The sequence below is a fragment of the Mercenaria mercenaria genome, chromosome 5 (genome assembly GCF_021730395.1).
Source record: "Mercenaria mercenaria strain notata chromosome 5, MADL_Memer_1, whole genome shotgun sequence".
Classification (NCBI taxonomy): Eukaryota; Metazoa; Mollusca; class Bivalvia; order Venerida; family Veneridae; genus Mercenaria; species Mercenaria mercenaria.
This window is the reverse complement of record NC_069365.1, coordinates 35,112,515-35,130,815: the sequence shown is the minus strand read 5'-3', so window position 1 is coordinate 35,130,815 and position 18,301 is coordinate 35,112,515. Positions and strand designations below refer to the sequence as shown.

Sequence of the window (18,301 nt, the reverse complement as noted above, 5' to 3'; positions counted from 1 at the left end):
TATGTCAGCGACACTGGAGGTGCGGCCAAAGTCGGACATAGACCAAAGCACTGTCCGTCTTCGGACCGCTTCTGTTTGGTCTATTTGGGTTGGTGTGTGTGGAGACCAGACTTCGGAGCTGTGGTCAGACGAGGGTCTGATATACCATGGACTTGAGCGGTTTGGAGTTGACCTTTATATTCCTGCAGAGGAAACCTAGAGTTTGATTTGCCTTTTTGGTTGACCTATTTATGTGGGCGTCCCACGAGAGATCGTTTGAGATAATCACACCAAAGTATTTTGCTGAGGTGTGTATTATGCAGGTAGTAATGTGAGGGGGATATGATGTTTCCTTCTTGTGACGCGGATAACTTGACATTTGGCGGGATTGAACCCATATTCCAGTCCAACTCCCACTTTTTAAATGTTTTAAGGTCATTTCGGAGGGTATTTGATTATGTGGCAGAGGTAAGTGACATGTAGCCTGGCTATTGCAGTGTCATCTGCAAATTTAATAGGCGCACTTTATACTTATTTTGTGCAAAGAGTTATTTTATACTTCTTTGTTTTGTGTAAGAGACTTATTTTGTGAAAATTAACGAAAACAAAGTGAAAAAGAATATTGAATTCAAATTAAAAAAAAACAGCAGGTACGGGTTTACTTATCCCGTACGAGTAGACCAAATTCTGGTCCGAGATAAAGAAGGTGCGAGTTGACTCGAACTCCTAAGTTTGAATATGGCGCCAAAATGCATTCGGGCACTGACTGTTCTTAAAATGTTTAGATTTATTTTCTTTTCATCGATACCTTGTTAAGTTTTTTTGTGAAATCTGTTATTATTCAATGTTTGTACGAATTCCTATTAACAATTTAAAATTAAAAGATAAAATTCTACTCTACGGTCATGAAAGGTCAAGATTATATCTAAACCAATGAAAATAGTCGTTACAAATTGTATACAAACGCAGTGCTCTTTCTTTGTGCGCCATTTTACAAGAGAGAGACCGCCACACGTTTTTTTCAAAAGTGAAGTAATTCGTGTCAGAAAAAAAAATGTCTGAAGATAACCAACAAAAGAAGGTAAACATATCTGAATTATCTGCAGACTCAAATAAACAGTCGCCTATGAACATCTTGAAATCCGAAAGGAAATAAAATGATGGCACAAATGGTTTGCCGGCTCTCCTGTTGTTTTTAGCGTGACTGAATTTTGTCGTATTGTTTGCCTGTGATATGTCGATGTTAGATGTTATTTGGCACATTTGTGTTAGAGTTGATAGTTATTTCTATTTAGATGTGTGTTCATTTTTTTCTTTTTGTTTAACAGAATTTCTGTTCCAGTATTTGGGTGGGGATAGGCCATGCTGATACAGGTTGTCATTAAATTGCCGGCATTGAGTGTGCGCACGCATTGAACGTATACTAATATGAAAAAGGCAAAGCCTCTGAGCGAGCGTAGCGGCAAAGAAACTATTCACTGCTTAAAACAATTCCGAGAACCTATCCACTTGATGAAAAGAAACAAAAAATTAGTGTCATTATACCTGTAACAGCGAATATCATACGTTGCAAAATTTATGGAAAGCCGGTGTCACGGTGACGTCATTACCGGTTTGTGGCGTTCTTATGGCTTTATGCTTATTTATGATATTTTATCCCATTTTCTGGCCAATGCTTGATCTTTTAAAAGAAAATCATATTTTTTCTACCAACTGGAAATCTTTCTTGCATTATTTTTGAGTGATGGATAATATTCAGCAATCAAATGAAGTTCTGTATTCACTGCCAACAAAGCATTTCCTGTGAGCACCTGTCCTCTAGGGACACGCACTTTGTAAAATAAAAGCAAAATTGAAATTATTTCCATAACATAACTTTTTTAAAAATAAAGACACCTAATGAACATAGAGATTGTAACTCAAATATAAAATTTAAAAAAAAAACAACAATTCTCCCGACTTTAACGGAAGTAGAACAAAATGGCGGCACCCAAAATGGCGGCGCTCAGACGAGAGGAAAATTTTTCAGCTACATCACTTTGGCCCATTCGGCACACCTTTGTTATATTCGCCTACACATTGCCGTATGTCGAGCTACGCGCTCGCAATTGCGCTTTGCGCAATTGCTCGCGAGCTATGCTCGCTATTAAACCTATGTAAAACCTAACCCTAGCCTTTAGTCAGTATACCGTCCATCTGTAATGTCGCGGTACTTAACATTTGAGGTAACAACATGAAATAAGAAACAACACAACAGAGTATTTCTTTTCTTTACCGTAATATTTCATGTCATATGCAACTGTGTGAAAATAAATCAGATATCATCGAAGAAACATCAATGTGTTACTTAGAACATCAATAGTCAGCCATCACTAATTTCGCGGTATAGGTCAACAATTGTGTCAATCAAACTATCAAAGGTTAAAAAGCACTAAATATTACTCAAACATTGAAAAGCTATCAAAGTTAAACTAACAGGAACACTCAAAACTAATTAAACGCCAACTTGAACGTTTTATATCATCTGTTTACAATGGCATCACAGTATCGAAATTATTCTCTGGGCAGTGGACACACCAGATAATTTTGCAAGCAAACCACAAGGTCGCGGGCGTGGTCATAATGTTTCGGAGCCTTAGAATTGTACTGTTACTGAATATTTTCTATCTGATACCAGGTTTTTTTTTATTCTATAGCAGAGGCTGAATATCGGCCTCATCCCCCAGCCGAGGATTTCCCCCACAGCCAAGGATTTCCCCCACCGCAGTTTAAATTCCCCTACGTCCGAAATTCCCCCCTCCAAAATCGTAAACAAAGCAATGGAGATTACTCCCAGCGATTTTCCTGAATATGACCCGTTCACAATTGCAGACGGTCTTTCACAATTTTCAATGGGTGTGAAAACCTTTAGAAATAGTAGAAAAATGTTAGAAGATTGTTCAGTGGACCCGAGGTTTCGGTTTTGACAAGCGAAAATCGATAAAAACTCGTATCTGACCCGCACATAATATGCCGTGTGCGTCTGCTTGTCTCGCGGTAATACTCTTTGATGCGTAACGAGTCCGAAAGCTCTGCCCCTTGTCAATCAAAATCCCAGTGAACTTCATACTGTTTGTCGACACCAGCGTAAGTATGGCAGTAGGCGGAGCGTCGTATGTTAATTAGCTACTGACAGATGTCAATCACGCCACGCGCCGACTGACACGTGGTTATCATCAGTATGTAATATAGATGATTGATAAACAATGCAGCGTCAGATTATCGTGTTTGTACCTCTTGTTAATTAGCGGTGTTGTTAATTTAAAATAATTATTTTATGTGCTTGATTCGATTAAATAAGCTGGTCGGCCGTTACGCAAATTTATTATCTTTGCCGACGTATTTTGCTAGAGCAAAATAAAATATAGATGTTTTAAGTAATCAGATATTTTAAGTATGGAGTAGTTCTGGTGAAAAGATGAAATTTAAAACGGGTATTTTATCAAGAATTTTTAATGTTTGCTTTCGTTTTTTCATATTTGTCACATGTTTTCGCGATCGTGATTTTCGGACATTTTTATCCTTTCTTACAAGATTTTTTAGTACAATTGAAATAAAAAGTCAACAAAAGTATGCATTTAATAATAATATGATGACTCTTGCAAGAGCAACTTTTATTTTAAAGCATTTTTTGTGAAAGCATGTGACCTTTAAATATTCAATGATTTGAGCATTTCAACTCTCCCCACCCACCTTGTTACAATGATAAGTGAACATTAGTGCAAGTCCATCTATTGCTAAGTGACAGTGTGTATAGTTGCTAAAAGTTGCAAGAATATGTAATAAAAACATAGTTTAAAGTGTTTATTATGCATAATTGTAAATTCCCCGCTGAGTGAAAAAATCCCCCAAAACTGCTTGTCGCGCGCTATTTTCTTCCCCCAATGACAGGCTGGGGCCTCTTCCCCCAGTCGTAAAAAAAAAACCTGGATACTTATCTAACATGTTCCAATTCACTGCTTAGTATCATGGGTGTATTTTGATGGGATGGTCGCGAGGCCCCCATTCCCCTTAAAATCCCGTCTAGTTTAGAGGTTTTGATGTTACACTCAATACTGATTTTTCATTCATTTTTTGCCTTGCTGGGTATGTTACTTAAATTTGGTGTTCTCTAACCTATGGGTGGGACTTAATTTGCATAATTAATGAGGACAAATGCTGAACAGATGGTAGACAAACTTGTTAATATTGCAAATATTTGCTTAATTTATGGATGTTTTTGATTTTTTTGCTATAGCTGTGCAAAATACGTTTTTAATAAATATTAATAGATATTTAGCACGGTAACTGCAGGGAAGAACGTTTTTTCGCTAGCATGCGTAAAATAGGTCACAAACTTTGACATGTAAACACCACACAAGTAGCAAAACTCACATACCGCGAAATTAGTGATGACGCGAGATTAGTGATGTCGAGTATATATAGTATGCTCAGTACATGCGTACATCCAATAGGGGCAATTTAATGTTGACGTGCCGATACACTACTGTTCATAATGTTTTTGGCCAGTGTGTCAAAATCAAAGCTGTTATATTGAGATGTTCATACTTTGATACTTGCATGGAGTAGTGGTTGAACATGTGCGGTAACACTGACTGTCAAACCAGGGCTCGTGAGCAGAGCCTGGGCTCCTTGAATGTAGAAGCCCAACGGATTGTTGATGACCGAGACCAAATGGGTTCTTGTAACGTGTAGGGAGTAGTCAAAATAATTTGACGTTCAGATTGTTTTATATTTGTGATGGGCAATCTAACCAGTAACCGTCAAAACTTTGAAGAACCAAAATAATGGATGATAAATCACATTACACGTTGTGTAAAGTTTTTGGTTTTATCGCTTGCGCACATTGCCGTGTAGTCGCGTTAAACGATAATCGTGTACAGTACATACATAGGTTTAAATCGCCAGAAAATTCATAATTTTGGAGATTATTTGATAATTTTTACATAGATCAATGAGGAACTGAATCCCCTTTTGATACATGTAAGTTTTATTTGAATTTATCTCATATTTGCATCAAAACCAGCATTTATACCCAAATTGGCAGCCATGACAATTTCATCGGAAATTTCCTCCACTATTTTGGTCTTTCGAGTGTTCAACGCAAGTGAAAATATTGCCCATAAGAAAAATAACTCAATATTTCCTAGGATTTTGTCAAATTAGTTGAACTATGTAGGGAGGTATGTCAACTTCTGTACATTTACGTGAAAAATATAGGAATGTCTGAATCACTGAATGGGAATTCAGATTATGTTACTCATGATTAGATCATGCTTAGTTTTATACCTAAAAGCCTTTATTACTATTAGTACTGGAACAGTACTGTTCCTTTGTGTCTTGTCATATTTATCTGGACAGGTGTTCAGGGTTATGCTGCGCCTGGCTTAAATATCTTGGCGCCCGGCTATAAATTTTCATGTATGCACAGGGCGTTCGGTTGACCCGAGGTTCCGGGTTTTGACCCGCGAAAATCGAGAAAATCTCGTATTTGACCCGCATAAATTACGCCACATGCGTCGGCTTGACTCGCGGAAATTTACTTTGATGCGTCTCAAGTTCGATAGTTCTGCCCCCTGTCAATCAAAATCCCAGTGAATTTCAATATTGTTCGTCGGCACAAGTGGAAATTTGGCAGTAGGCGGAGCGTCGTATGTTAATTAGCTACCGAAAAGATGTCAGTCACGCCACGCGCCAAATGACACGTGATTATCTCGCGATTTGTATTTAGTACAATATGCCTTGTCATTATCAAAGGTGTTTATTGATCAATGTGTAAAAGTTAATTGATAAACAATGCAGCCTTAGATTATCGTGTTTGTACCACTTGTTAATTATTTTGTGCGCTCGATACGATTACATGAGCCGGTCGGCCGTCACAGTCTATAGCAAATTTATTATCATTGCCGAGGCTTTGTTTGGGCCAAAACAAATTAAATAAGCAGAAATTATACGTGGTATGATGATGAAATTTAAAACAGTTATATTTTCAAGAATTTCAAATGTTACTTTCGTTTTCCGTATTTGTCACGCGTTTTCGAGACCGCCATTTTCAGACATTTTTAGCTCATCTGATTTTTTGAAAAAAAATGATGAGTTATTGTCATCACTTGAGCGGTTGTCGGCGTCTGCGTCGGCGTTGCCTGGTTAAGTTTTATGTTTAGGTCAGCTTTTCTCCTAAACTATCAAAGCTATTGCTTTGAAACTTGGAATACTTGTTCACCATCATAAGCTGACTCTGTATAGCAAGAAACATAACTCCATCTTGATTTTTGCAAGATTTATGGCCCCTTTTGTACTTAGAAAATATCAGATTTCTTGGTTAAGTTTTATGTTTAGGTCAACTTTTCTCCTAAACTACCAAAGCTATTGCTTTGAAACTTGGAATACTTGTTCACCATCATAAGCAGACCCTGTACATCAAGAAACATAACTCCATCTTGCTTTTTGCAAGAATTATTGCCCCTTTTGGACTTAGAAAATTAGTTTTCTTGGTTAAGTTTTATGTTTAGGTCAGCTTTTCTCCTAAACTGTCAAAGCTATTGCTTTAAAACTTGCAACACTTCTTCACCATCATAAGTTGACCCTGTACAGCAAGAAACATAACTCCATCCTGCTTTTTGCAAGATTTATGTCCCCTTTTGGACTTAGAAAATATCAGATTTCTTGGTTAAGTTTTATGTTTAGGTCAACTTTTTCTCTTAAACTATCAAAGCTATTGCTTTGAAACTTGCAACACTTGTTCACCATCATAATCTGACCCTGTACAACAAGCAACATAACTCCATCCTGCTTTTTGCAATAATTATTGCCCCTTTTGGACTTAGAAAATCATTTTCTTGGTTGAGTATTATGTTTAAGTCAACTTTCCTCATAAACTATCAAAGCTATTGCTTTAAAACTTGCAACAGTTTTTCACCATCATAAGTGGACACTGAACATCAAGAAACATAACTCTATCCTGCTTTTTGCAAGAATGATGCCCCTTTTTAGACTTAGAAAATCATGGGTAGGACAATATTTCTATTACACAAAAAAAAAATCAGATGAGCGTCAGCACCCGCAAGGCGGTGCTCTTGTTATCATTTCTTACAAGATTTTTCGAGTACAATCTGAATAAAAAGCCAATAAAACGTCTGCATTTACGAAAAATATGATCACTGTTGCCGAAGTAGCTCTTATTTAGAAGAATTTCTGATAATAAAAGCATGCAAAGCACTAAACCCCACCCACTTTTAGGCAATGTGCAAAATAAGACAACTAAAATATGAATTGCTTAATTAAGAAAATCTGTTATGACTAATGTACTAGTTTTAGATCAGCATGCCCACAGGATTTTTAAAAAGTGGGTACCTGTACCCACAACTCTTGGAAAAAGTGGGTACAAGCTTAAAAAATCTGGGTACACTGAATTTTCCCAAAACATGAACATATGTACTGGTATGAAAACTAAAAACAACAGATATTTGATAATGTTTACAGTATTTATTCAGTAAACCCAGTCATACTGTATTTATATAGGCCTAGCCTGTTAACTATAACATAGCTGCTAAGGCATAAAGAACAGTATTTAACTATTTCGAATGTCTAAGGCCTAAATGCTTCAGCAGCTTTTGATATGATAAGATTTTTCTCTGGCTTAGGCATTTGCTTACAATAGTACTCGATGAGCATTCTGTTCTGCACGTTATCAACAGTACGCCTGCAGGAACTTGCTGTATGATGCCTATTTTGTAGTGAAAACCCCCTTTCACGTGGCACTGAGGTCAAAGGCAATGTACATAAAACTGAAGCTAATGTTGCAAAATCCGGATAAGCCTCTTTGTAGTCATATATAACCTTGATACAAAATTCTGTCAAACCCAAGTCTCGGTTTTCATTCATCACATTTTTAAATTGACGAAATGAGCGCCTCAGTTCATTTGCATTCACAAGTGGTACTGGGCCATTACCATAGAAGTCAATACATCTCTGTAAGCTATCTAAGGCATGTTCTGCAAGAGCGTTGCCTACCGTAAGGAGCTTTGGATTAAAAAGATTGTTCAGATCATTCAAAATAGACATCTCCTGCAAAGGAAATCTTGTTTCAAGTTCACTTATCAGGTTTTGTGACAATTTTTTCCTGATGCCAACATAATGACACCTTAGCAACAGATTGGTTGAGATGTGGATCCCTTGAAACTGAGACCCCTCTTCTATCTGCTCAATTGCCTGTTCAGCATAGAAAGGGTCATCATCTGCATATGATCTTACAGTTTGCTTTAGAGCCTGAATGTTTGTTTTCAATGCAGCTATGTCCAAAGTATCTGCCTGAAACAGTTTTGAAACCCTATTTAGCTCTTGCAGAATGTCCCTTAGAAGGCTAAGAACAGACACAAATTTGAAATTTCGTATCCTCTTTAAGATGCCTCTAGCTTTCTGGGACCCATCCCCCCTTGGATTAGTTGAAATTTCATGTTCAAGACCCAAAACTAAACAAGAGAATGAGTCGTGTACACAGTCGATAGCCTCACACAATGAAAGCCAGCGTACTTGGGTTGGCTTTCTGAAACGCTTAACATTTTTCTTCATAATTCTTTGAAGTTCTTTAAGCTTTTGGTAGCGAGGAGCTGAGTACTGATAAAAATTGTAAATATTAATCAATGTTTCATTTACGACTTTAAGGTAAGGCAGCTTTTTTGCAGCCCAAAATGTAACTAAAGCTAGTCTGTGCGCTGCACACCAAATGTGCACAATTCTTGGATTAACACTTTTCATGCGGACACCAACCCCATTTAATCTCCCCATCATTACTGATGCCCCATCACTGCCCAAACCAGACACTTTAGCAACATCAATACCATTTTCCTGAAGAAAGTTAATTATACAATTATAGACAGTCTCTGCTTTTCCATCATTTATAGTAACATTGGCACAAAACTCTACTTTAACAGTTCTGTCATGTAAGATCTTGCAAAACAATACCAGTTTTTTGTTAACAGCTATGTCAAGACTTTCGTCAAGCATTATACCAATAAAAGGACTGTTTTTCAGTCTGACCACAACCGTATCCGTCAGAACATTTGCTACATACTTTTGAAACATCGATGCCGCTTGATTATTAGTATAAATGCCGCCTTTGTCAGTAAACACTGAAGCACCGTTATCAAGTTGCAAATCAATTAGATTTAGAAATTTACGGTTGGACATGTTATGTTCAGCAATAAACAATGCTGTTCGAATCTGGGCCTCTAACACTGGGAGTGTCTTCTCCTTTACACATTTTTTAGCTACCGCCATGTATTCTTTCTGTAGCATTGCTTCTTTGGCTTTGATATGATCCTTTAGTTCCATGTGTCTCATTAATGTTGAATGCTGGTAATTTTTGCAACCATTAACAAAAGTATTATTTGTTCCACTCAATTTCTCGCAAAACATACAGTACATTAAATTATTGTCATCTTTTCTCAACCAAGAGAATTCTTGCAACCAGCCCTCCTGCCAGTTTTTAGGCTTACTGGTAGACTTTGGCTTATCACCCTTAGCTGGCTTATCCATTAGCTGTGTTTGACTGCCCCCAGAAGGACTTGGGTCTGGGCTATCATCAGTAGACCCTGCAAATGATAAAACCTAATTTACGAAAACAAACAAAACAATAGATTCAGATTTTATTATCAATAATCAAGCTCCTTCCATGATAGACCAAGGTAGTCCAAACATGATTTAGACGTAAACAGTGGATCTGAAATTCAGTTTTGGTATATGTCAGATTTGTAACTATGAAATTCAAAATGTCTAATTTATAGGAATAGGACCAAGGAACAATCACTGTCTCGTCGTTGTTAAAATGAACTGACAGGCATGAAGCAAAGACACGAAGCATACATGGCATGATCAATTTCAATTTTAACAAATGCACAAAAATCGGCTCGGTCCAAAAATAATGTAAACTGGTCACATGACAAGTCAGCTGACACTCGCACAACCTTTCCACATGACTGAAGCGGAACACAGCCCCCCGGCGTTTGATATGCGTTAGACTTTGCTAACAACGATGAATAGTTTACATAGACGCAAAATAACCAAGATACTTTCGTTTGGGAATGTGATCTTCGACAACTTACGCTTATTTCCACCCAGAATGAAGTTTTTCATGCTCGTCTGCTTCGCCATTTTGATAGTGACGTATTGGAGTAATCTAGATCGCGCAGATGTTTGCCGCTGGAAGCTTATTGGTTTTCTGTTCAAAAGCAAGCGTTTCCCGATTTTTAGGTTAGCGACCACCAATTTTTGAGCCGAATTCGTTTATTTGCCGGCCACAACAAATATGCGTACCTGCACGCACGGCCATCGAAAAATTTGCGTGCACATCGTGTTTTCTGCGTGAAAAACGCAGGATTCTGCGTGACTGGGCATGCTGTAGATAATGTCTGTGGGAGTTGCATTAATAACAGAATACATGTAGCTTGACCCCTGAAAAGCTGATCTTGACTCTTGAAAATCTGATTTTGACCCTTGAAAATTTAGGCTGAAGAGTCAATGACTCTCGAGTTTCAGAACCTACCGAAAGCCCTGTATGCACAGGGATCACTTTTGGCAGATACCTTTATGAGATTAATTCCCATTTGCCTTGAACCAATGAGATTTTGACAAAATGAATGGGATTTTTTCTTTTTATGAGATTTTATATTGGTGAACAGCCTTTATTACACTGAAAAAAACACATCTGTTTATTTGTAAGAACAATTTATCTTTGTAAATAAACAACAGTTCCTTTCAGAGACACTTTTAACATAACTCAAAATTCTGTGCCCGAGTAGTTGATGAAAATTGTAGGCGAGTGCAGGGTCCACATGCATTTTTCCTTTCAGTAAGGAATTAACTTTGAGTTTTACTTAATCTTTAATCTTTCTGGATCTGATACACTTCCATTTGGCCAGAACAGCTTTGAAGTCAAACTCATAAATTTATGACGCTACCCTCGCCCTCAATTACAAACATTTTGTTTGGAATTTCGAGCGTTCAGCGTTTTTTTCATGAAGGGACTTCACCAGGGGTTACTCCACCTTGTTGCTATTCTCACCGCTACTTGTCCGGCGAATGTAAGCCAAGTTTTGCCTTCAAAACGCTTCAATTTCCTCTTCGGTGGCATTTTGACACTTCGCGAAAATGGGTGATTTTTCCCTGGTAATCATTATCACCAGAAGCTCCATGGAGATAAAAGCAAAATTCAAGCGCCTAATAAACGTCAAACGATCAGCAAGTATCGGCAAGTCCGCATTGCAGCGAAAAGTCGCAATTTCGGCAAAAGATTCACGGGCGCGCGGGTGTGATTTTTAATCGCATTTGAGCAAAATTTATGCTAGTAAAAACCGCGAGAATATATCGCAAAAATATTGCAAAATCGCTGCCAAAAGTGATCCCTGATGCATTTAAATTCTTATCACCTGTAAACATAACCAGCCACTAAATTGGGTTCAAATACTTGTATATATCAGACAGATTTTGGTGTTGAATGTAATCAATTTTGGCATAATTTAAAACGAAACCTGTCGGCAGAAATTGACGAATCTGTTCTGTTGCAACCAAATAAAACGGACGCTGGTAGAACATGCCGAACCATTAATATTGTATTTTCCATATCCAGCAAATAGTAGCTAGGCTGTTTCAATAAAAGAACTTGCAAAATTGCAACTGCTATTAGTGAAAATCGGGAAAATTCGTACCCGAAACTGTAGGGTATTTCAGGTGACACTAATTCGGATAAGTCAATACACAGTGTCAGAGAAGGTCGAAAGCATCAATAATTTGATTAAATTTCTTTTACTTAACTTTAAATGTTCCTTCATGAAATGAGCTGCAGATTCAACTAAAACACGAAAACAGAATTATTGGTAGGTTTAAAAAATAGATTGTGTTTGACACTGTAAGGACCATATAGATCAACATTATTTCCTCACAAAATGGCTATGTTTCTGTAAAAACAATTAATGCAAGAAAAAAATCACAATGCATATTTTCTTTTAAACCCAACTTCAAAGAAAATCAAATATAAAATATTAAATAATGATTCTCACTTTGATTTTTAGCTCGTGCTCAAAGGTGAGCTTTTGTGATCGCCCTGTGTCCGTCTGTCGTTCGTCCGTCGTCAACAGTTTGACTGTTAATACTCTAGAGGTCACAATTTTGGCCCAATCTTAATGAAACTTGGTCAGAATGTTACCCTCAATAAAATCTTGGATGAGTTCGATATTGGGTCATCTGGGGTCAAAAACTAGGTCACCAGGTCAAATCAAAGGAAAAGCTTGTTAACACACTAGAGTTCACAATTTTGGCCCAATCTTAATGAAACTTGGTCAGATTGTTACTCACAATTAAATCTTGTACGAATTTGATATTGGGTCATCTGGGTTCAAAAACTAGGTCACCAGGTCAAATCAAAGGAAAAGCTTGTTAACACTCTAGAGGTCACAATTTTGGCCTAATCTTATTGAAACTTGGTCAGAATGTTACCCTCAATAAAATCTTGAACAAGTTCGATATTTGGTCATCTTGGGTCAAAAACTAGGTCACCAGGTCAAATCAAAGGAAAAGCTTTTTAACACTGTAGAGGCCACATTTATGACTGTATCTTCATGAATCTTGGTCAGAATGTTTATCTTGATGGTCTCAAGATCCAGTTTGAATCTGGGTCATGTAGGATAAAAAACTAGGTCACCAGGTCAAATCAAAGGAAAAGCAAGTTAAAACTGTAGAGGCCACATTTATGATCATATCTTAATGAAACTTGGTCAGAATGTTAATATTGATGATCTATAGGTCAAGTTTTAATCTGGGTCAGGTGAGGTCAAAAAGTAGGTTACTGGGTCAGATCAAAGGAAAAGCTTGTTAACACTCCAGAGGCCACATTTATAACTTTATCTTCATGAAACTTAGAATGTTAATCTTGATGATGTTTAGGTCAAGTTCGAATCTGGGTCATGTGGGGTCAAAAACTAGGTCACCGGGTCAAATCAGCGGAAAACTAGTTAACACTTTAGACACAACATTTATGACCATATCTTAATGAAACTTGGTCAGAATGTTAATCTTGATGATCTTTAGGTCAATAGATCAGGTGAGCGATACAGGGCCAGTGTTTTTTTGTTTTTTTTTCACCAAAATATTTGGCGAAATTCGGCCCCATTCCCCCCTCTAAATAGTATATTTTTTTCCCCTTTCCGATGCCTAAAATTCCCCTCCGAAAATAAAAAAAAAATTCCAATCAATTAAATCATAATTCACTAGTCCTTTTTATTTATTTTCATATAGAAAACAGTTCACCGCGGGACCTCGCGTTTTGTTTACATCGACACTGGTTGGAGTAACTTCCCTTGATAAATCAGAATCATCGAAGCGCTTTATTATTCTGCACAACAACGCTGTTGAATGTTAGTCTGTAAATGATTTGCATTCTATTTGTTTGGTCGGGTAGTGTTGAGTTTTCCATCTGGGTGGTTTTCAAAATAATGAAGCAAAAGTGTGACATAGGGGTGGAAAATTCAAACTTATTTCTTCTGGTGGTCACCTATTTTTTATGATAGCAAATACTTCATATTTGAAGGAAATAACTTTAGGAAAGTGTTGAGAAATCCCAATCAAAAAATATTTCAGCCTTTAATTCGAAAGTTCAGTGAATTTCCAGTAAGATGGGTGATAAATGTTGCATGGTTTTATGACAAGGAAATATGTATAACAGTAATTTTTTCAACATAAATGATAAGTAATGGGTGTATGTTTATGGTTTGAAACTTATTTAATCATATGTTTGTGGACATTGGTTTTTAAAATCACCATTTCTGCACAAATCTGACATTAAAATAAAACTTTACCTAGAAAAGTTATTGCTGAATGCAAAATAACTAACATATAATTATAAAACCTATTTTTTTCTCACACTTTGCATGTTTATAAACCACATGCCAAATTTCAAGAATGTCCAGTAATTCTAATTTGTAGAATTGCCAACTCAAAATTGAGTTATTTTACAGATGCACAGGGGACACATACTGAAGATCAGTGTAATATTCATCCATTATTAGTTTTCTATTCATAAAAAGACTAATGGTAATCAACTTTAGACAAATACTATTAAAAAATTAGTTTATTCCACAAAATAACTACAAAATTCTTTTTTTTCCCTACAAAAACATGAAAATTCAACAGAATGTAATGCTTTAAATGAAAAAAAAGTGACTTTATACATAACTAACACATTGAAATCATTTAGTTTACATGCAATGCTTATTCATAGTAGAAAAATGACAAAATGCCATGCATGATAAAATGGAATAGTAAAATTTATACATACTTTATAATGTTACTAAAAATGGTGCACAGGGGACAAATTGTATCAAAATATTTATTCATAGAATATGTTCATGGTAAGTAAAATTCTTTGAACTACACAATATTTACTAGTGAACATTACATATTTAGGTAAACTTAAGAGCTTAAGAAGCAATAAAATTGATGTTTCCACTTTTAAACTTAAAAATTGGCAACTTCAGAAAAAAATGCAAACAATGAATTTTAAATTGTCCAGGGTTTCTTATATAATGCTAAATTATCAAGTAATGTCTAAATTTTGCATTCACACTGCTAAGAATATAGAACTGCCACCACAAATTACAGTAATGCTATGATAATTGATATATGTCAAAAAAGGGTGCACAGGGGACATCACTTTTGGCTCTGTGAATGTTTAACAGTCAGTAATATGTGAAGTTGAACACTGCTTTTGTATCTGTTGAAACTCCCTTCCAAGGAAAATAAAGTAAAATCCCATTTTATTTAAAGAATAAAAGAAATCTGACACTTAACAACTGAAAAGGTGCACAGGGGACAATTTTAGGTGTATAGACACCCATCAAGTTTCTGAGATAGTTGATTTATTAAAGAAAAAAATCATACTGTGTCTTCACAGCTGAAAGGATAAAGATCTTAGAAAAACATTAAGACTTTAGAAAAGTAATAGGGTTATGAAATTGTAGTGTTCAACATTTAAATTTAGTATTTTTTTTTCACTATTTTTGTGAAGGGGGTTCCTTCACAAGATATGAAATATTGGTAACAGTAAGATGTAGGTAAATGAAAATAAGTATTTTATTTAAATGTGCAGAGTTTAAGTTACATAAAAAGGTCAAAGCTGTAACAATAAAGCATGGTTTTAAAAAGTAAGCCACAGTTGAAAACTATACTTCATGTAAAATGTCACACTTTTTTGGGTGCACAGGGGACAAAATTAGCTATATAATTTAATATAACTTTTAAACTGCTTGAGCCATCAAGATAAAATTGCACACATTTATTGACTACATTGATTTGGATATAATTTGCTCCAAAACACATTCTAAAACTAAACTGAATTAAAGTAAGGTGAGAGAGAAGAAAAAGCTTCATTATTTTGAAAACCACCCATCTTCTAGTCAGTCAGGGTTTGATTTTATGCTTTGGTAAAGGGACTAGTCCAGCGCATACATTGTTTTTTACAGTTTGTTTTTATTGTGACAGGTCAAAATTGAAATGTAACAGTGACTGCAAATGTCAGACTTTGACAGAAATAAAAAAACAGCCACTCACCGATTTGTTTAAGAAGGGACCTAATGTCAGTTGTAAATTTTGGTAGTCTAATGGATGTCTTATCCTCCACATTTGAAAAATTTATTTGGTTATCTGGTATTGATATGCTACATTTTGTTATATGTCCTGTCAGATGCTGTTATGGGCCCTGAATTTATCAATAAACTTGAAACTATAGTTTATTTCAACACAAATGAAAATTCTCCTTTTCTTAGTTTTTCGTCGAATTTTTCCCCCTCCAAAGGGCACTGACCCCCTTCCCCCAAAACTGAAAAAAATCAGAGGGCCTTCATGGCCCTCTTGTTTATTGAAGCTACCTTTGATAAATATGTTAATATATGTTTCATTTTCATAAGCAGCTGTTTCATATCATTGTTATAATTCATCATCTCACAGGGTTTTTTTTCGGCCGTTTTTATAGCCGTTATTCGGCTATATTCCCAATGCCAAAAAGTATGGTTTTTTTTCCCAAAATGAGTGCAAAAATTCCCAATCTACATTGTGAAAAAAAAGTCATCAAAAATTGACCAAATTATGGACAATTTTGTAATGGAAGTATGTCAGAGATGTTCTAAAATGTGAAATAAGTGTATGAGAAATGTCTTTAAACACATCCTTACTTTATCCTATGGGACTAAATATTTCCCAATTTGGAACATTTACGCGTCAAAATTCCCAATTTTGGGGGTATAGGCTATGTTCCCAAATTAGCTAGAAAAAACCCTGTCTCAGTTTACTTAAATGAATAATATGCTTATCGCAATAATCCGCTAAAAAGTGTTCCCGGTGTAACGGTCAGTTTTTTCCCCAGTCAGTTTTTTCCCCGGGGAAAGAACTGACTAGTCAGTTTCTTCCCCGGGGGAAAGAACTGACTGGTCAGTTTCTTCCCCGGGGAAAATACTGACTAGTCAGTTCTTTCCCCCCCTAGTCAATTTTTTCCCCCCCAATTGCAACTGGTTACTTTTGATCATTCTTATGGGGGGAAAAAACTAACTAGTCAATTCTTTCCCCCCTTTTTCCTAGCTAGTCAATTATTTCCCCTGTTAGTGAATTGGAACTGGTTATTCTTGGTTACTTTTAACTAGACTGCTTTTTTATTTCCAATAGTCTGTTTTCATTTAAATTCCATATAAAATAAGAAATAGGTTTCATATTTTGTGTAAATTAAGAAATGTTTAAAAATGAACTTACTTCAATTTCTGTTAAATATTCTTTCCAATTGCTGGCCTTTTTCCTGTTTCAATTTCTTCTAAGGTAAGGAAATCACTTCTGGTCAGTTCTCGTCCCACCTAGCCAGTAATTGACCAGTCAGGTGGGCGAAGTTAATTGACTGGTTAGTTCTTCCCCCGCCCCACCACTTGCCAATACAATACATGACTTATTGGACAGGGGAAGAAATTAACCTGTCAGTTCTTTCCCCATAGCCAGTCCTTGACTTGTCATGAGGGAGAAGAAATTGACAGGTCAGTTATTTCCCCCGAGCCATTTTTGCATAGGCTATTAAGTTGGAGAAGAAACTTACCAGTCAGTTCTTTCCCCCCAGTACTTGACCTGTCTGGTGTGGGAAAAAACTGACCGGTCAGTTCTTTCCCCCACCCCCCTCCTAGTTTTCGACCTGTCAGGTGGGAGAAGAAATTGACCGGTCAGTTCTTTCCCCCACCCTCCCAGTTTTCGACCTGTCAGGTGGGGGAAGAAATTGACCAGTCAGTTCTTTCCCCCATTGCCAGTACTTGACCTATTAGGTGGGGGAATAAATTGACTGGTCAGTTCTTTCCCCCCTAGCCAGTACTTGACCTGTCAGGTGGGGGAAGAAACTGACCGGTCAGTTCTTTCCCCCCTAGCCAGTACTTGACCTGTCAGGTGGGGGAAGAAACTGACCGGTCAGTTCTTTCCCCCCTAGCCTGTACTTGACCTGTCAGGTGGGGGAAGAAATTGACCGGTCAGTTCTTTCCCCCCTAGCCAGTACTTGACCTGTCAGGTGGGGGAAGAAATTGACCAGTCAGTTCTTTCCCCCCTAGCCTGTACTTGACCTGTCAGGTGGGGGAAGAAATTGTCCGGTCAGTTCTTTCCCCCACCTGACAGGTCAAGTACTGGCAGGGGGGGGGGGGGGGGGGGGGGAAGAACTGACTGGTCAATTTCTTCCCCCTCCTGATAGGTAAATTACTGGCTAGAGGGGAAAGGACTGACCAGTCAGTTTCTTCCCCCACCTAACAGAGCCTTGACTGGCTAGGGGGGAAAGAACTGACCAGTCAATTTCTTCTCCTACCTGAAGATAAAGTACAGGCTAGGGGGGAAAGAACTGACTGGTCAATTTCTTCCCCCACCTGATAGGTCAAGTACAGGCTAGGGGGGAAAGAACTGACCAGTCAATATCTTCCCCCACCTGATAGGTCAAGTACAGGCTAGAGGGGAAAGAACTGACCAGTCAATTTCTTCCCCCACCTGATAGGTAAAGTACAGGCTAGAGGGGAAAGAACTGACTGGTCAATTTCTTCCCCAACCTGACAGGTCAAAAACTGGCTAGTGGCGAATGAACTGACCAGTCAATTTCTTCCCCCACCTGACAGGTCAAGTACTGGCTAGGGGGGAAAAAACTGACCGGTCAATTTATTCCACACCTGACAGGTCAAGTACAGGCTGGGGGGGGGGGGGGGGGGGAAAGAACTAACCAGTCGATTTCTTC

The 18,301-nt window shown here is 37.3% G+C and overlaps 1 protein-coding gene across 1 annotated transcript in view; it reads left to right on the top strand.

The window, feature by feature from the left end:
* The first annotated feature begins 902 nt into the window (after positions 1 to 902).
* Positions 903 to 18,301, top strand: part of LOC123556794 (small ubiquitin-related modifier 3-like) — a 32,361-nt gene continuing 14,962 nt past the window's right edge. The window contains exon 1 of the mRNA XM_045347774.2: positions 903 to 1,060. Within this exon, the coding sequence (XP_045203709.1) occupies positions 1,034 to 1,060 (27 nt within the window). The 5' untranslated portion in view covers positions 903 to 1,033. The remainder of the gene's footprint in view (positions 1,061 to 18,301) is intronic.